This window comes from Lepeophtheirus salmonis, chromosome 9 (genome assembly GCF_016086655.4).
Source record: "Lepeophtheirus salmonis chromosome 9, UVic_Lsal_1.4, whole genome shotgun sequence".
Classification (NCBI taxonomy): Eukaryota; Metazoa; Arthropoda; class Copepoda; order Siphonostomatoida; family Caligidae; genus Lepeophtheirus; species Lepeophtheirus salmonis.
In genome coordinates this window covers 10,528,955-10,545,309 of record NC_052139.2, presented here as the reverse complement: position 1 = coordinate 10,545,309, position 16,355 = coordinate 10,528,955, and the positions used below count along the sequence as shown (strand labels likewise).

Sequence of the window (16,355 nt, the reverse complement as noted above, 5' to 3'; positions counted from 1 at the left end):
ATGGACCCATTTTCGAAGATCCTTAACAGCAATCCTTCCTTCACTATAGAGATTTGAATCTTCCAGCGACTTTATTTCCACGAAAATGTCAGGAGTGCTTTCAAAAAATGCAGAGGGATAATTGAAAGACTCACGGTCCAGCCTTAGAACTATTGAGGGCTTATATTTTCCAGGCTTTACATTTTTAAAATGAATCGAACAATATAACCAACAAACGGTTGAAAGATGAACGATACTACGCTGAAGATGTGGATCGGTTAAGGATTGTATGTATGAATTATTTCCTAAATGAGGAAAGTCATCCGCATCGCAAACGGATTTTCGGAGAAATGTATCCTAAGTGAAGAAAATATACATTTAGTTACATCTAAAAGGTACATATATGAAGACGCAGTTGTAATATAAAATTAGGATATTTGAAAAGGATAAAAATTCAGTAAAAAAATAGGTATTTTATTGACCCATTTTTAAGCGGATTAATATATTTGTATAAATACCTTGAAGATATCCTTGTATTTATAGAAAAATATGTCTGAATTGGGTTTTCCAAGTTGTTCAAATAATTCGGTTTCCCAGCAGTGACGTATTGACGTCTCCTTAAAGAAGTTCGGCTCTTTGCACTTTCGCCTTATAATTGATGTGAAATGACGGAGAAATTCATTTATCCGCTCTTTAATTCCCTTGCAAGTAGTTCGAAGTGATAACAGATCCTTATAGTTAAGTAATGAAAGAATGGACTCCAGTAAACTCTGATCCAAGAAAAGCAAATTGAAATCACCCATATCGATATTGATTGTTGTGCGTAATGAATTTTATCTTGTTAGTCATAAGAACGATAAAAAGCGTATTGCCTCGATTCCTATTACTTATTACTTTACTTAGCAATCATTAATTTTACGCGCAGCTTAGTTTTGATAATATTGCCTGAATATTCATCATAAACTGAAGTCATAACAATACAATAGTCGAAGAGGTTGTGTGAGGAATTTGCAATGAAATAAAATATATGGTCTATATTATATTATTTATGTATCAATATCCAAAATAATATATGCATAGATAGAGGCTCTAAATACATATTTATATAATAATTAGGCATGAGCGAGATATCTTAACATACTAAATATCATTAAAAATCTATTAGGGCTTATACTACTCAATTACCGTTAACTATCACAAACTATCATAACACCGCCATCTAAAAAAATAGATGTGATTGGCTATAGCAATGATCAGGGACTTATTACAACAGATCTGCCTAGTCTAAATTTAGGAATAATTTAGAAACACTTTATTCTTAGTTAAAGGTATTAGAATAATTTTTGGGTAACAGTAATTGAGTATTTAGCCAAATTATATATAAAAGAATTATTAAAATATAACTTTAATCATAGTCAGAGACTTTTCACAATTTATTCAAATATGTTAGATATACCAGGCCCGTCCATAGATTACTTAATGTATTAAGTAATCTATGGCCCGTCCGAAACGAGAATGACTTATTTTCATTAATTGATCCTCAAATTTGAAAACATCTGAACAAATATTTTTTCTCTTTACTAAAGGAAAAAGATACTCATCATATATTTTTCAAAATACCAACAAATACCAATTTCTATTGTTAACAAAGAAATCATATCTGAGCGCTCTGAGTTGTAGAAATCAGTGGCTACATAACTTCTGGTATAAATAGAAACTATACCTCTAAAAATAACTTAGTATTCAATAATATGTCTCTACTACTACGAATAACGCTCAGTATCATTCTAGTTTCCAATACTATAGCAAAAGAAAAACATCCAGGATGTATGGTTTGGTGGTTTGTTCCGGGATGCCCCCTTGAAAAGATTTTTGGAACGGATCCCTTCGGAATTTATCCATGGAAAAAGTTTTGTATTGAATATTCAGACTTTGAAAGCATTCCTAAATGCGAGGGTAAGACAAAACCAGTCAATATTGAGGAGTGTGGAGCAATTTGTAGAAGAAAGAAGAGATCGTCAGTTCAAATGCTATCAAATACAAAAAAATCTGGAACAAAACTAGAAATGAAATGTGTGAAGAATATGCTGTTTAGACTTCATAATAAACAACTTTGCAATAAGTATATTCATAAATTTGATAAAATGATAAATTAAACATTGAAATATACATGGATTTTTGACGTAATTCAGATTATTTATTCTAAGGGATATGAATAATTGATAAATACATAGAGCTCTTAACATGGAGGCCACTTAAGTTGTTTCCCACCTAGTACATGAATGTGCAAGTGTGGCACTTCTTGACCACCTTCATCCCCATTGTTGATCACAACTCGATATCCTTTAACCAATCCTTGTTCTTTAGCTACTTTGTTGGCTACCATCATTAAGCGTCCCATAAGCTGTATAAATAATAAATGATTTAAATAATTACTCAAATGGATTAAATTGACTACAAATAGTATATGCTGAGTAAAAGTTCCTTCAAATATTCCAGTAGGTGTGTCAATATAAAAGCAATCTTTAAGAAAAAGAGAAAATCCAAATCTATTTGTATACTTCATACATACATGCAAACCAATATTTAATAGGCATATTTGAGTAAATAATAGGGCTTGTATACAAATTTGTGAGATGAGCAAAGATATCCATGAATTTTAGATATAGTTTCTTAACTATATCTAAAATTAATTCACTTTTTATTGAATTATGAGGCTTATATTGGCCCTTATATGGATACTTTCAAATAAAATCTGTCAACTTCCCAATTTTTTATCGTGAAGATCAATTTTGGCTACTTTAAGTTCAATTTGCGGCACACCCGAACAATTAACAAGAGTAATTTATTGATAAAAATCGACGACAACTTGTCCAAGAATACAAGTGTAATCCAGACATAATTTGGAGAAAAATAAGCCTAGCTGTCTTTTGTGTTGACGCGCCGCATACGTAATTAGCAATAAAAAGTGCATTCATATTTGAACATTTTCGTAACATACACACATATCATTACTAGAGATTCGTTGTAGACAACACTGCAATAAATACATTCATATCCAAACGTGAGAAAATGATCAATTAAGCTCTCTATGCGTTTCCTGAGCGAGTAGCAATTATAGCTACAAGATTGATTTAGGATGGATATATATTATGTATCCTTAGCATAGCTTGAATACAATTAGTAACAAATCAGTAATATGTTGGAATAAAAGAAACTTCTTTTTTTAGTAAAGTTAAGGAAAATCCAAATTAAATTACTTAAAAAATTGAAGCAAACAGGTAATAATGTCAGTTATTTGACAATTAGCAAATACGTATTTACCCCGGGATCATCCATGACCTCAAGTTTGGGGTAGCATTTTTTTGGAACGACAAGGAAATGGACGGGTGCTTGAGGATTAATATCTTTGAAAACAACGGACTCCTCATCCTCGTGAAGGAAACTGGCTGGAATCTCACGATCAATAATCTTCTCGAAAATATTCTTACCCTAATAGAGTGGTAAGGAATAATGTAAAACATAAGTAATGTAATAATTAATCAATATAATTACCTCGGACATGTTTCTGCAAATAGAATTAAACAACGTTCTGCCGGAAAGTTTGGAAAATAGAATGTTGGATGAACGTAGGTGCATTAGTCTCATATTGAAATTGGCAACACTGAAAGAAGCTAATGACGTAACTTGCTAAAACTCTAGGCCTGGAATCAGAAAATAGCCCCATTCATGTTGTGAATATGTGGTCTGTCAACACAAAAGCTAGCCAAAAGGTGTTTTTTTTCAAAATTGTATTTGTATTTTTCGACTAATGATTGTCAATTTCTATCACAAATTGCACTTAAAGTAGACAAAATTGATCGTCATAATAAAAGAATAAGAAATTGAAAGATTTTATTTGGAAGGCCATTTTAGAGAGAATCAAGTATAAGTTATTAATTATATCTAAAGCTCTAGGGTATCTTAAATATAAAACCTTTAATTGACTCAAATATGTCTTAAATGTTGGGCTGTATGTATTTATAAAGTAAAAAGATTAATTGGGATTTCTCTTTTCCTTGATTTTTTTCGGGATTGTGTTTATGTTGAAAAACCAAATATGATTTATGAAGTGAAACAAATTATCCCATCAATTCATTGAATATTTTACCCAATAATTACATGGGAACTAGTTTTTTTCTTATAAAATAGTTCATTAGACAAAGGAGTGATAACAAAACTTTGAAAATCATAAAACATTATTAGGATCGTGAAAAAATCACCTCCCTCCTTCTAATTACATATGCATAATTAGAACTTCAAGTTTAAAAGAAGTATAGGAAAACAATGTGCATTATTGTTTACAACATCTTTCAGAGTCCGGTTACTTAAAAATGTATAAAAATACTCGAATTTTTAGGGAGTAATACATTTACCAGGGGCGTCCGCAGGGAGTGGGTGGAGGGGCTTACCTCCTCCCCCAAATTAAGGATTTTTTTCTTTTTTCCACAGATTAAATATTTTCAATTTTTTCCCCAAAAATTTAATTTTTTAAGAATAGCTATCAATTTTTAAATTATTTTTCAAAAAGTTTTGAGAGTAGCTATGGATTCTGGAAACTTTTTTCCACAAAAACAAATATATTTTAATTTTTTGTCCAAAAATTTAATTTTAAAACTTACTTTTTTGAGAACAACTGTCGATTTTTGAAATTTATTAACAAATATTTAATTTTCTATGAATAGCTGTCAATTTTTAAGTTATTTTTCAAAAAATTAGAAATTTAATTTTTTGGAAAAAAATTTAATTTATGAGAATAGCTATGGATTTTAGAATTTTTTTTCCATAAAATTGAATATTTCAATTTTGTCCCCTAAAAATTAAATTTTTAAACTACTTTTTTTTGAACAACTTTCGATTTTTGAAATATTTTCCAAAAAATTAAATTTTTTTTTTTGTAAACAGCTGTGATATTTTAAAATAATTTCATTTTTTGAGAATACCTATAGTTTTTAGAATTTTTTATGAATAGCCGTCAATTTTTAAATTATTTTTCAAAAAATTTGATATTTGATTTTTTTTCCAAAAAATTTAACTTTTAATATTTAAAAAAAAAAATCAAAAAAACCAAGAACACCCCTCTCCCCCCCAAAAAAATTACACATATATATGTAATCCTGCTGTTTACCTATATAATTAATTATCCACCGTTCCCATTTTTATATTAATACTTCACGTCATAAGTTAAAAACGCCCCCAAACACAATTTAAACTATCCAGACGGAAGCACAGAATCTTTCTAGTTAATTAATATGCACCTGCATTAAGTAAAATGCATCAAATATCAATTATGATAAAATTCAGTATATTTCATTCAATCTACATTCATTATCGAGTGACTAATTCGTTTAACATTTAAATGCAAATGAGAAATGTTAGTATCATTTTGAATTGATATGTCATAATTAACTAGCTAATAATTATTATAGTTTAATAAAAACTTTTGAGTGTTTCAATTTCTTGTTTAAGCTTTCTGTTTTCTTCAATGAGTTCGGCGCTAGGAGAGGCTTCTAAAATGGTGTCCTCAATTTTATCATTTAATTCATAAAACATTTTTATTGAGTCATATCTTGCAGCCCAAATCAGTGATCTAAGTTCTCTTGAAAAATCTTGCATGGACTCCTTCACAATATTTCCTATATATGCTTGCTGAAATGCTCCAGACTGAGAAGGCAATTGCAAAGTCGAAGGATTATTATGATCAGAGGCTTGAAGTGAAGCAACAGCTTCCTCTATTCTGTCCAAAGGGTCAGAAATAGATAAACAAGATGGAAAAGCAGTTAAGACATGGCGTATATCAGGTTCTTCAGCCTTTTCATTTTGAATCAAACCCTCATCTATTTGTTCACTCTCTTTATTGTTATTATTCACAAGAGTTGTTAAGTCATTTTCGTTTTCTTTATTTTCTTCCTTGCTGAATTTCGGCGATGAATATGGTTTCAGATCATGCTTAATCATGGAAGCTGTTTTAGCAACTATAGCTTTAATGTTTTTAGTTTTAGATAAAATATCAGTGCGAGAATTGGACTTAGACATTGGGGTTCTCTCGGGGCTTAGAGGAATTTCTTCTTTGATGAGGCTCAAAGGAGAACTGAAGGAATTTCCTTTCTCAGCGATGGATGGAATCGTAGTATTACTTGTGTGTAATCCATCTTTATATGGAGAAAAAAAACTATCTGTTGATGTATTAGTGGACGGAAGGGGAAGGTGACGTTCGTTTGAAGATAAATCCAGTGGTGATGAAGTATAATCTCTCCGAAGAGGCGAAAAAACTTGCGCACTACCAAGGGAATCATCGTTTTTGAAGGAATCATCTTTCGTTTGTAGAATGGGAGATAGCTCAACTTTGTTTTTGGTCACAACATCCTTAAGAGGCAGTTTAACAGCAGATCCTCTATTGTTATCTGAATATATTGCATATTTGATAGAATGGACAAATGTGCCATGAGCTTCAAAATCATGTATTGGAGAGTCGTAGGATCTTAAATCATAAATAAGAACTCGTCCTCTGGATGTACCCAATGCAAGAATAAATCCATCATGTTGAAAGTCGACACAAGTCAGAGAGTAATCTGTATTAATCGTGCTAACAGGTTTCTTTTCTTTTGTGTCATAGCAAATGCATTTTTTATCTAAACCAGCACTCAGAACGAGCATTTCATTTACAGGGCTGAAAGTAATTCCAGAAGCCGGTGAAGCATGTTTTTTAAAAGTAGAAAGTTTTTTTCGAGCATGCACATCCCAAAATGAAACAGCTCCAGAGTCTGATGCTAATCCCAAAAGAGCATGTCTCACATTATTGTATTTTACATCATTGACGTTCATTTCATCCGGAGAGGAAAGAGAAGACTCATAACCACTGAGCAAATTAACCAACTTGAGCCTCCCTCTATTGGTACCCAAGACTGCATGATCGTCTCGCACATTCAGTGCAAGGCATGAAACACTTTCCGAGGAACTCAGACCGGTGAGAGGGAAATCCTTATAGGGAGTTTCAGGAGTCTTAATCTTGACTTGAGAGATATTGGAGCCATAAGAAACCCAAATAGATTTCATACTTGAAGATCTTGGAAAGGACATGGCTCGAACAGGTCCTCCAAGAGAGAGTTCTGATGTCCGCAGCATGTTTTTCACGGAATACGTCATCAAAATTGTATTTGAATCCCTAGGGAGGGATGCCAAACAGGAGCCATCATTGGACCAGGACTGAGCCACAACTGCACTGGATGGACAATGGCTATAAGACTTCTCATAACTCGTGCTTGTGTCCCAAATACAGAATGATTCAGATCCTCCTGTGGCTAAGGAACGTGGATTGGACGAAGACATCTCTAAGATCGCCCTTTAGATCATTGGCAATGCGTCCAAACCTTCCTCCTTCGCCCTTCAACTTCCAAATAAAGACATTCACATTAATTCACAAACTTCACTTTATACACGGAATGCTCCCAATTGGAGGTATCTTGCTTAAGATCACTTGAGCCGAGGAGATTTCGCGGGATTTTACTTGATTATTATTGAGGATTAATGTTTATAAATTATGTACCTATTTTCTATGTATAAGCAGCTTAGAGAACACTGAAATGAAACGCGCTCTTTTTTGTGCTTGACGAGAGTGCCAAGTAATGTTCTTATTTCAATAAAGTAAATCCACTCCATTTCAAAAAATGTATTTCATTTATATAAAGTTCAATCATTAAACAATTATCATTTCCATGAAATGGAATATATGTGTATATATTTTTAATTTAACCCAAGTTTTATAATTAAACACTCTACACTATTACACAATACGTATCTTACCCAATTTCTACAAAATTGAGAGAACTAATCAATTTCCTATCAAAGTAACATAATTGCTTCAAAAATCCTCTATAAGGAATATTAACCCCCTACTTAGAACGTTCTACAATATTTAAGCTAAAAATTTCTGTTTATGAAGCGAACAGTCAACTTCAATCAAATAAAAATAGGAAAAGTGTTGGAAAAAATTATTCAACTGCTAATTTATTTTCCAAAAGTTTGATGGAATTGTTAATTATTTGTATTTAATTTTTAATTTACTACAATATTTACTTTATTAGTATGAGGGTTATTTTGCACTTCAGTCAAAATAAGTGCACGCCAGTAAAAGATATCTTTCCCTATAGAGCTAATACTCTGACGTCATATATTGTTATTTATTTGTTATCAGTTTTACACAGGGCTGCCAGTGAAATTTTCAACAAAACACCAGACGTAGCTATAAAACCCAAGGCTACAAGAATATAAATATATATTTACTATAAATATATTTAATATAAATATTCTTCCCAAAGTGGTAGAAGTTGATCAATGAATTATATCAAATGGAATATTTTGTTCACCATTTGCAGTTTGTTAGCTTAGGTTGATTTTATGGTTATAAATTCAGTTATATTTGAGTTAGTTAGTAAACTAATATAAGAATTTTTAATGCTTTACAGAATTTTTATGTTTCATAACCATGGACCTATTCGAGTTTTTGAGAACAGCAGAACACTTAATAAAACAAGAATCAGCATCGTTTTTATCATAAATAACACCACATATATGTAGTGTTATTTAAGATAAAAACTTTCTTTTCATTGAAGAAGTCAGTTTTGATCAGTCATATTAATGAGTTTAAGTATTGCATAAATTGAACGTGACAAATTTGATGGATTTATTTATTAGTTTATCCCAATGAATGATGAACAATCATAATATGATAATGGCATAAGTGTGGCGGCATTGTAAGCATAGAGTCACTACAGGTGGAAAAGTTTCATTGAATGTTTAAATATGTTCCAAATATTTAAAAACATACTCGTTTGAAACCTTTTCAAGACAGTAATAGTGCTCAATATTGTATCCAATATATTATACGGCCAATTTATACCACGGAGAAAGAAATACATAGAGGCGACAAAGGTGCGCAAAAGAGTGACTAATATACTCCAGCTTACAAAAGGGGTACGTTCAAAGGAATGACGTCACATTTGTTTTTGAATAATATAATCAGTGAGAAAAATTATAAACAAGATTTTACTTATGTATGTTTTTTTTTTAAAGTGTGTACAAGTGGAAGGTGTAACCGATCGTCTCGAACTCGAAGTGAGTCTAAAAGGAAATGTAAGAAACATAATTAGTATAATCCAATATATTTTATATTTATAACTCATATTTTCTTATTTCAGATAGAATGATTTGCTGTTGTCCCGGCTGCAGGACTGGTTTTCCCAAGTCGAAGAAAAAGAAACTTGAGGATCAAAGAGGGAAAGTCGTTCTCTCCATAAATTTTCTAAAGATCTTGAACTTTTAATGTAATGAATTATAGCAATTAGAAGCCAAAATTAGGAGCCATACCATAATTCAAGAATTTGTAGTATGCATGTTACGGAGAAAGATTTTATGAATGAAAGAACAGATACTAATTCTTTTCGAAACCAAAGAAGAAGACTCAAAGCAGATTCTATTCCAACAATATTTTCCGATGTTCTAGGGTTCCAGAAAGTTCCTGAGGGACCGACTAAATTAGTTTCTTCAACTATTAGGTAATTTCTTTAAACAATTTTTCAATTTATTTTATGTACATTAGAAAGAAAAATAGTAATATACTACTTACTAGGACTTATTAGGATTCGTTGAAATTTCAGAAACTACACAAATATGATTACCATTAATACTTTTTTTTTTACAGATTTGAACGAGATAAAAGTCGACTTAATAATCAAATTCGCCAATTTTTAAAATAAGACGTTATCACAAAAATCAAGGATATTAAGGAGAAGCTGGATAGATCATGCTTTCCGGAAGGCATTCATGAAATATCGAATGAAGAATACACAATTTATTTTGCTCTATCTTAAGATATTTTTTCTACCATTTTATATGGCTAGAAAGTGGAAAATGATTCTTCTTACTCTATTTTCGCCAATGGTTTTCCCCTTTATCTAATATCGAAGTGAGTCATATTTGTTCCTCAAATATCTTGAGTCGTTTATCCGACGTTTGCAACATTTGGTTTATCTGAAGTCTAAATTGTGTGTTGGAGTCGGAGATATTCAAAATACTGGAGTCGGAGTCGGTCATTTTATTTACAGACTCCGCAGCTCTGTTATATACCTAGTCCAGCGATATGACCTTATTCATATATTATATGAATTTTATAATATATTTCTAGTAGGGCAGAATGCCCGCTGAATGAAGATATAGGTGTAATTTATTTAAATTGAAGAAAATAAATTGGTTACTTTTATTCTTTTATCTTGAGCAATAATTAAAGGTTTCATAGAATTTGCATTCTTGGTCGTCTTACTAAAATCTTACTGTTAAATAATTAAGATCGCTAGTTAAATAATAATTTTTTTCACCTGTATTTACTAACTGTTCGATCATATGATTTATAAAAAATAACATGAATTTATAATAAGTATTATATATTTTGAAACCTTCTGGATCTATGAAGTGCACTCCCATCTTCTCCAATTTTACGCCTAATTACCAAGTCTTTTACAACTTTCTTGGTACAAAAGATCAGATATTTTTTGAAATCAAATGTACCAATGTAAGGTAGTGATTATCGACACCTTCTGAAGTTTCCAGGCCATAAGTCGAAAACTTTCCGAATATTTTGTTCATATCGATATTCGTTAGGACTTCAATTATGAGTTTTTTGTGGACATCGATGCTGGAAAGTGAGACACTGTATGTCCTAAATATCCTCTCGCAAAGGAGGAGAAGACGGCACTATTAGGCCTTTTTCATGGATTGTCAGGGCATTAATTCTTATACGATATTAAATTTGAAATCATCCTCACTGTTAAACAATGCTGCCTTACAAATTCCACATTTCATTGTAGGATGAAGACACAATATCCTGCAATATATGAAATTGTGGCGACACAAAATCAATAGTCAGACAATAAACATCCTTTAAGATGAAATGACTTGATAAGTGTATCTTAATTAGCAATCACAAAATGTGTCTCACTGACGTCTTTTTGTTCATAAGAAGCAACTAGTTGGTGGCGTTAGTTATTCCTATTAGAAATTGGCCATAACAATGTATCATCTTGATGTACACAGTTGTTGTTTATATTATGTATCATCTCCTTTCCAGCGTGGCATAGAATCTTTCTAAAAAATGATACAAATATCATTTGTATGATTTATATACAGGTAAATAATATTACATTTATTATTACCTGAATGCAAAACGAAATTGTTGAGGACTAGGATTATAGCACCAAACCTTTCTTTGTCTAATTGCAGCAAAAAGGTGCTCAAGGTGATCCTGTTGTAATTTATAGCAGCAAATGTACTCCAATTTTATACCTCCAGATTTCATGAGATGCCTGAGAGAATAGATATAGGAGATGAGACCTAAAGGACAAGTACGAGGCCTGGAATCAATAACTCTCATACCATCACTCCTCTCAAGCACCTCATACCTCTCAATGAATCTATGAAATTTTTTCTTCTTCACTTGATATATTAGTCGGAGATAATGCTGCCTAATGCGGCTGTTAATCATATCAAAATTTTTGACGTGTAGCTCTAAAAATTCTGTTTAAACTAGAATGTCCTCACTTTTGAATCCATAAATTAAATTATCATGAGTCCACTTTAATGACCTCGCAACTGAATCTGACATTGACTGGACGGCGAGTTTTACTCTCATTTTCCGTTTATGAAAAGAAATATGAGATCCAGTCAATTTATTCCCAAGTCAAGGTCATGTTTGGTTTGGAGAAGATGAAGATCCTCCAGGTATGACCATCTTATAATTCCTTTATTGGGACAAACAATATTTTTGTATTCAGCAAAAAAATTCTTTACATTTTTAGCCATGTGAGGGGAATCACAAATAGCGACTACGGCGGAATTTGTGCAAGGATGAGGAAATATTGTTGTCATGCCTTTGATATTCTGAAAATATTATAAAAATTTCGATAAACGTTTGAGACTTAAATTTTTAAAATTTACCTTTGGTTGAAGATTGCAGCTAAGTGCATTGAATGCTGATATATAATATGTAACACCATTCATGTAGACAGCCCTTATCAGAACGCTTGATTCAAAGCTAAAGGTTATTATTTCGCGTATAATTCCTGCAATAATTTGTGATTGGATTCCCTTAATAAGGAAGTATGCAACAGGTATTTTCCAAAAGCTTTTTTAAACCGACAAGCATAACCACTAAGTATCCATTCCCTGCTATTTCTTCCCCACTACTGATTTGTCCTCCATAATCAACGTAACCAAAACACTTTCCTAGTCTCATCGAATTCCATCATTTCCTTAATGAACATCCCATCCAAACATATACTGGCTTCTTGAAAATTTGGGTCCACACTCCGACGTTTCAATTCTTCGAATGCAGGGACTTGAAACCCAGGGTAGCAGTCTATGTTCCCAACATACCTCTGAATGGACCGTTGATTTGGAAGATTCAGAAATTGAGATACGTATTTGAACGCCTTTGGACTGTAGTAATGTAGACTTATCGCGAAGTTCCTAAATTCTTGAGAGAAAGGAGTAGTTTTGCTCTTACTCTCCACCAATCTATTAATTGTCCGTAATTGAACATCCGTGAAAAGGTCTTCAAAAACAGAAATACTTTGTGGAGTTAACAAACCTTTCTCACGGATTGCATCTAGAATCTAGTTCAACTTAAATGTAGCTGCTGCAGCTACCTTCAACTACTTTGCCTGACGAAGTTCCCAATCAGTTTTTTTTTCACGGTCATGGCTTTAGTCTAATAGTGATTGTAAATTATGCATATGTATGGTTTATGCTTTTTATTCGATTGTAATCGATCTCATTTTCGGTTTCCATTGGAATAATGAGAATATTATTATTAACGAAATGGTCCTCATCCTCAGTTTGGCAAGTTGAAAGTGGACGCTTTATCCCCTGGAGGTTGACTATTAGTATTTGAACAGTCATTAAATTTGGTAGGAACGCTGTTGTATTTTAATTTCCTTATGGCTCTCACAGAAACATGGTTGCTTAAATAGTCCTCCGGCAAAAAGTGATCAGAGCATAATAAAGAATGAGAAGATGGCGTGAAGTCATTTAGACGGACAGTCTTAACCCATTCATCCCGAATTTCTATTACCATACAAGAAAACGAAACGTAAAATTGAATCGGGCGATATGTTTTATAACCTAAGCTTTACCTGGACCTCTAGAAAACCTATGAAAACTACGTCCAGATGAAAAAACCCTTATCCAAATTGGAGCAACCGTCAGCAGAACAATATTTAACCATTTTTGTAAAATTTTCGTCTACAATTATCTTTTATTAACAATTACAGAATACGTCTTTGAAATTACACTCCCATGAATCTAGTAATAAAATTCTAATCTATGGCATTAAAAATGAATTACATCTGAATAAAATAATTCTTAGATTAACAGGTTGAGAACCTCATATTTTTTGAGAATCTCCAATACCAACTTGAATAATTATATTCAAATCTGACGACATAAAAAAAGTTGACCAATCTATCTATTTCTTTTAGCTGACGTTGAAAATAACATACCCCCTCTTCAGTTAATGTTTATTCCTACAAACCGAAGATTTCAATCTACTACTGCCTTACTATGCCAAACTGCCAAGAGAAATTCCTTGTCGCCTCTATGAATTATACGCTTAAATTATATATATTTACAAATAAAATAATATAGAAATTGTTCTTTATTAGCTTATAATATTATAAAAAACAAAGACTCTATACACTTTCTAATCTAAAACTTAATAGGCAATAACCCAAGAGAATACTGTAAAACTCAACCACTGGGAGCCCTGGTACTTGTACAAAAAAGTTCTTTATTTTAAATTTTGAGCTATGTATAGGTACTGGCAAAACTCTGAAATTTTTAGTTACTTTATTGTCGTCATTGTTGATTTTAGCATGATGGCTTGATAATTGTTGTACATCAATAACAGCCTTAGTTTAGAAATCAACTCTTGTCTCTTTCCCACGCTTCGTCCATCTTTTCCTAGCTTGAAGTCATGTCTTGGCTCTTTGGTAGTCGTGGGAATGCCCCAGAGGTTCCAGTTTCCGTGGATCCTCCTCCAGCCTCATCTGACGGAGGTGGAAAGGAAGGTCACCGATCGGAAGCCTACTCTTTCGATTCCACGGCGCTGGAAAGAGCTGCGAAAGCGGCAAAGGTCATTATCCTAAAAGCGTGTATATATTGAATGAAGCATAATAAGATTCGTGAATCGTTTTCTAGGAGTTGGAGAAGTCTAAATTCTCGACCCAAGCCCTGGAATTGTCCAAAATGCAAGAGGAAACGAAGCAGAAAGAGCAGATGGTGAAGATAAAGGAGTATGAAGTGGCCGTGGAGCAAGTGAAAGTTGAAGGAAAGAAGGTGGAGGCGGACAACAGGCAAAAAATGCTTCAAGAAGAGGCCAAAATTGCAAAGCACAAGGCGGAATATCAAGTAAGTGAAGGAACTAACTTAGGAGTAATGCTCCTAACCTTGAATTCTTTTTTAACTTTTCAAGGATCAATTGGCTCGTCAAAGACACGAGGATCAGTTAATTCGGCAACAAAGATTGAAAGAAGAAAACTTACGGAAAGAGGAAGAGTCTGTTGCAAAGCAAGAAGCTATGAGAAAGGCAACTCTTGAGCATGAAATGGAAATGAGAGCCAAGGCGGATCAAAAGCGCATTGCCTCAGAAATGGATGCCCGTGGGAAAATGGAAAGGGACAATCAGGATTTATATTTGGAGCAAATAAGACTCAAAGCAACAGAATCTCGCTCTACAATTATGGAGGGGATTCAAACTGCTGGCTCCGTTTTGGGAGCGGGTATGAATGCCTTTTTAAAGGATTGGGATAAAGTAACTGCTGCTGCCGCGGGTATTTCTTTGCTTGCATTCGGAGTTTATACTTCGAAGCGAGCAACCGGAGTGGCAGCCTCCTATATTCAAGCCCGTCTCGGGAAGCCATCTCTGGTTCGGGACACATCTCGTTTCTCTGCGTTTGAATTTGCAAAACATCCTATTTCCTTTTGGAAAAAACGTTGGGCAAATAAGTCAACGGACGCACTCACTGGAGTCGTACTTAATCCTAATTTAGAAGCGCGCTTGAGAGATGTCGCTATTGCTACTAAAAACACTAAATTGAATCAGGGAATGTTTCGTAATTTATTATTTTATGGTCCTCCTGGAACTGGTAAAACAATGTTTGCCAAAAAGTTATCATCTCATAGTAATATGGACTACGCCATACTTACGGGGGGTGACATAAGTCCAATGGGAAGAGACGGAGTTACTGCCATTCACAAGGTTGATTAAAATTTCAAAAGTACTTGGATGATTTTTAATTATCTCTTTATTTGTTTTTAGGTATTTGATTGGGCAGAAACGTCAAGAAAAGGTCTGATTTTATTTGTCGATGAAGCAGATGCATTTCTTAGAAAGAGAAGCTCTGAAAAAATCAGTGAAGATTTGAGATCTTCCTTAAATGCATTTTTGTATAGAACGGGAACGCAAAGTGACAAATTCATGTTGGTATTGGCATCTAATGCTCCCGAACAGTTGGACTATGCAGTTAATGATAGATTAGATGAAGTTATTCAGTTCCAATTACCGGGGGATGATGAAAGAGAACGCTTGGTTCGTTTATATTTTGATACCTATGTTCTCCAACCAGCAGCCGGTGAAGGACCAAAAAGAGGTAGAAAACTCAAAGTGGAAGAGATGGATTATGGAGCTCTTTGTTCTGAAATTGCCTCAATTACAAAGGGTATGAGTGGAAGAGAAATTGCTAAACTTGGAATTGCATGGCAGGCATCAGGTTATGCTTCTGAAGATGGTGTTTTAAGTCGTAAAATGATCATGGAAAATGTCCAAGATGCTCTGAAAAGTCACAAACAAAAAATAAGGTGGTTGTCTGAAGAAGAAAGTCGAGAAAATAGCGAAGTTTCGTATAAGAAATTTGACTAAAATACTCCCCCTTGCAATTTTTCATAATTCATACAGTTACTGTTGAGATTCCATCCTTTGGGTCGTTTTTTGGAAACAATGTTACTATTATTATATTATCATGTTTTGGCATTTTATATTTTCCTGCCCTGTGATATACTGATTAAATAAGTTCTTTATTTATTGAAAGAAAAAACGAATTTACCTCTAAAATTGTCCTTTATTTCATTTTCTTACATATATACATATTATCATATGTATATATGTTGTTTGTATAGAGAATGGCTGCTCAACTAACAGTTTGAAGTCGGAATCTGGTTCTTTTGAGTGTTGTACTTGGACCTTAAGGGTACATTGTAACTTGTATAGCTTGGCCTTGCTCAGTAATAAG

General features: G+C 33.0%; 3 protein-coding genes and 3 long non-coding RNA genes across 7 annotated transcripts; 3 read left to right on the top strand and 3 right to left on the bottom strand.

The window, feature by feature from the left end:
* The first annotated feature begins 387 nt into the window (after positions 1-387).
* LOC139906339 (uncharacterized) lies at positions 388-2,166 on the top strand. Its single transcript, XR_011781813.1, has 2 exons — positions 388-1,683; positions 1,771-2,166. It is a non-coding gene; the product is annotated as an uncharacterized lncRNA (long non-coding RNA).
* HINT1 (histidine triad nucleotide binding protein 1) lies at positions 2,070-3,692 on the bottom strand. The gene is made up of 3 exons (XM_040719684.2): positions 3,535-3,692; positions 3,304-3,471; positions 2,070-2,383 (listed from the first exon to the last, which is right to left on the bottom strand). Exons 1-3 carry the CDS (start codon positions 3,625-3,627, stop codon positions 2,219-2,221), a joined length of 426 nt encoding a protein of 141 aa, XP_040575618.1. The 5' UTR covers positions 3,628-3,692; the 3' UTR covers positions 2,070-2,218.
* Positions 3,693-5,306: 1,614 nt separating this feature from the next.
* Positions 5,307-7,603, bottom strand: LOC121124517 (uncharacterized). Its single transcript, XM_040719681.2, has one exon. It carries the CDS (start codon positions 7,345-7,347, stop codon positions 5,449-5,451), a length of 1,899 nt encoding a protein of 632 aa, XP_040575615.1. The 5' UTR covers positions 7,348-7,603; the 3' UTR covers positions 5,307-5,448.
* Positions 7,604-8,991: 1,388 nt separating this feature from the next.
* LOC121124521 (uncharacterized) lies at positions 8,992-10,276 on the top strand. The gene is made up of 3 exons (XR_005866323.2): positions 8,992-9,150; positions 9,216-9,572; positions 9,719-10,276. It is a non-coding gene; the product is annotated as an uncharacterized lncRNA (long non-coding RNA).
* A 94-nt stretch (positions 10,277-10,370) lies between these two features.
* Positions 10,371-13,436, bottom strand: LOC121124522 (uncharacterized). 2 transcript variants are annotated; one of them, XR_005866324.2, is made up of 4 exons: positions 13,203-13,434; positions 12,007-13,134; positions 11,226-11,949; positions 10,371-11,157 (listed from the first exon to the last, which is right to left on the bottom strand). It is a non-coding gene; the product is annotated as an uncharacterized lncRNA (long non-coding RNA). The 2 variants fall into 2 exon arrangements; XR_011781812.1 differs by having other exon boundaries at positions 12,007-13,436.
* A 438-nt stretch (positions 13,437-13,874) lies between these two features.
* On the top strand, positions 13,875-16,177 carry bor (ATPase family AAA domain containing bor). The gene is made up of 4 exons (XM_040719175.2): positions 13,875-14,200; positions 14,266-14,475; positions 14,540-15,325; positions 15,386-16,177. The coding sequence occupies exons 1-4, from the start codon at positions 14,042-14,044 to the stop codon at positions 15,983-15,985; spliced, it is 1,755 nt and encodes a 584-aa protein (XP_040575109.1). The 5' UTR covers positions 13,875-14,041; the 3' UTR covers positions 15,986-16,177.
* The last annotated feature ends 178 nt before the right edge of the window (positions 16,178-16,355 follow it).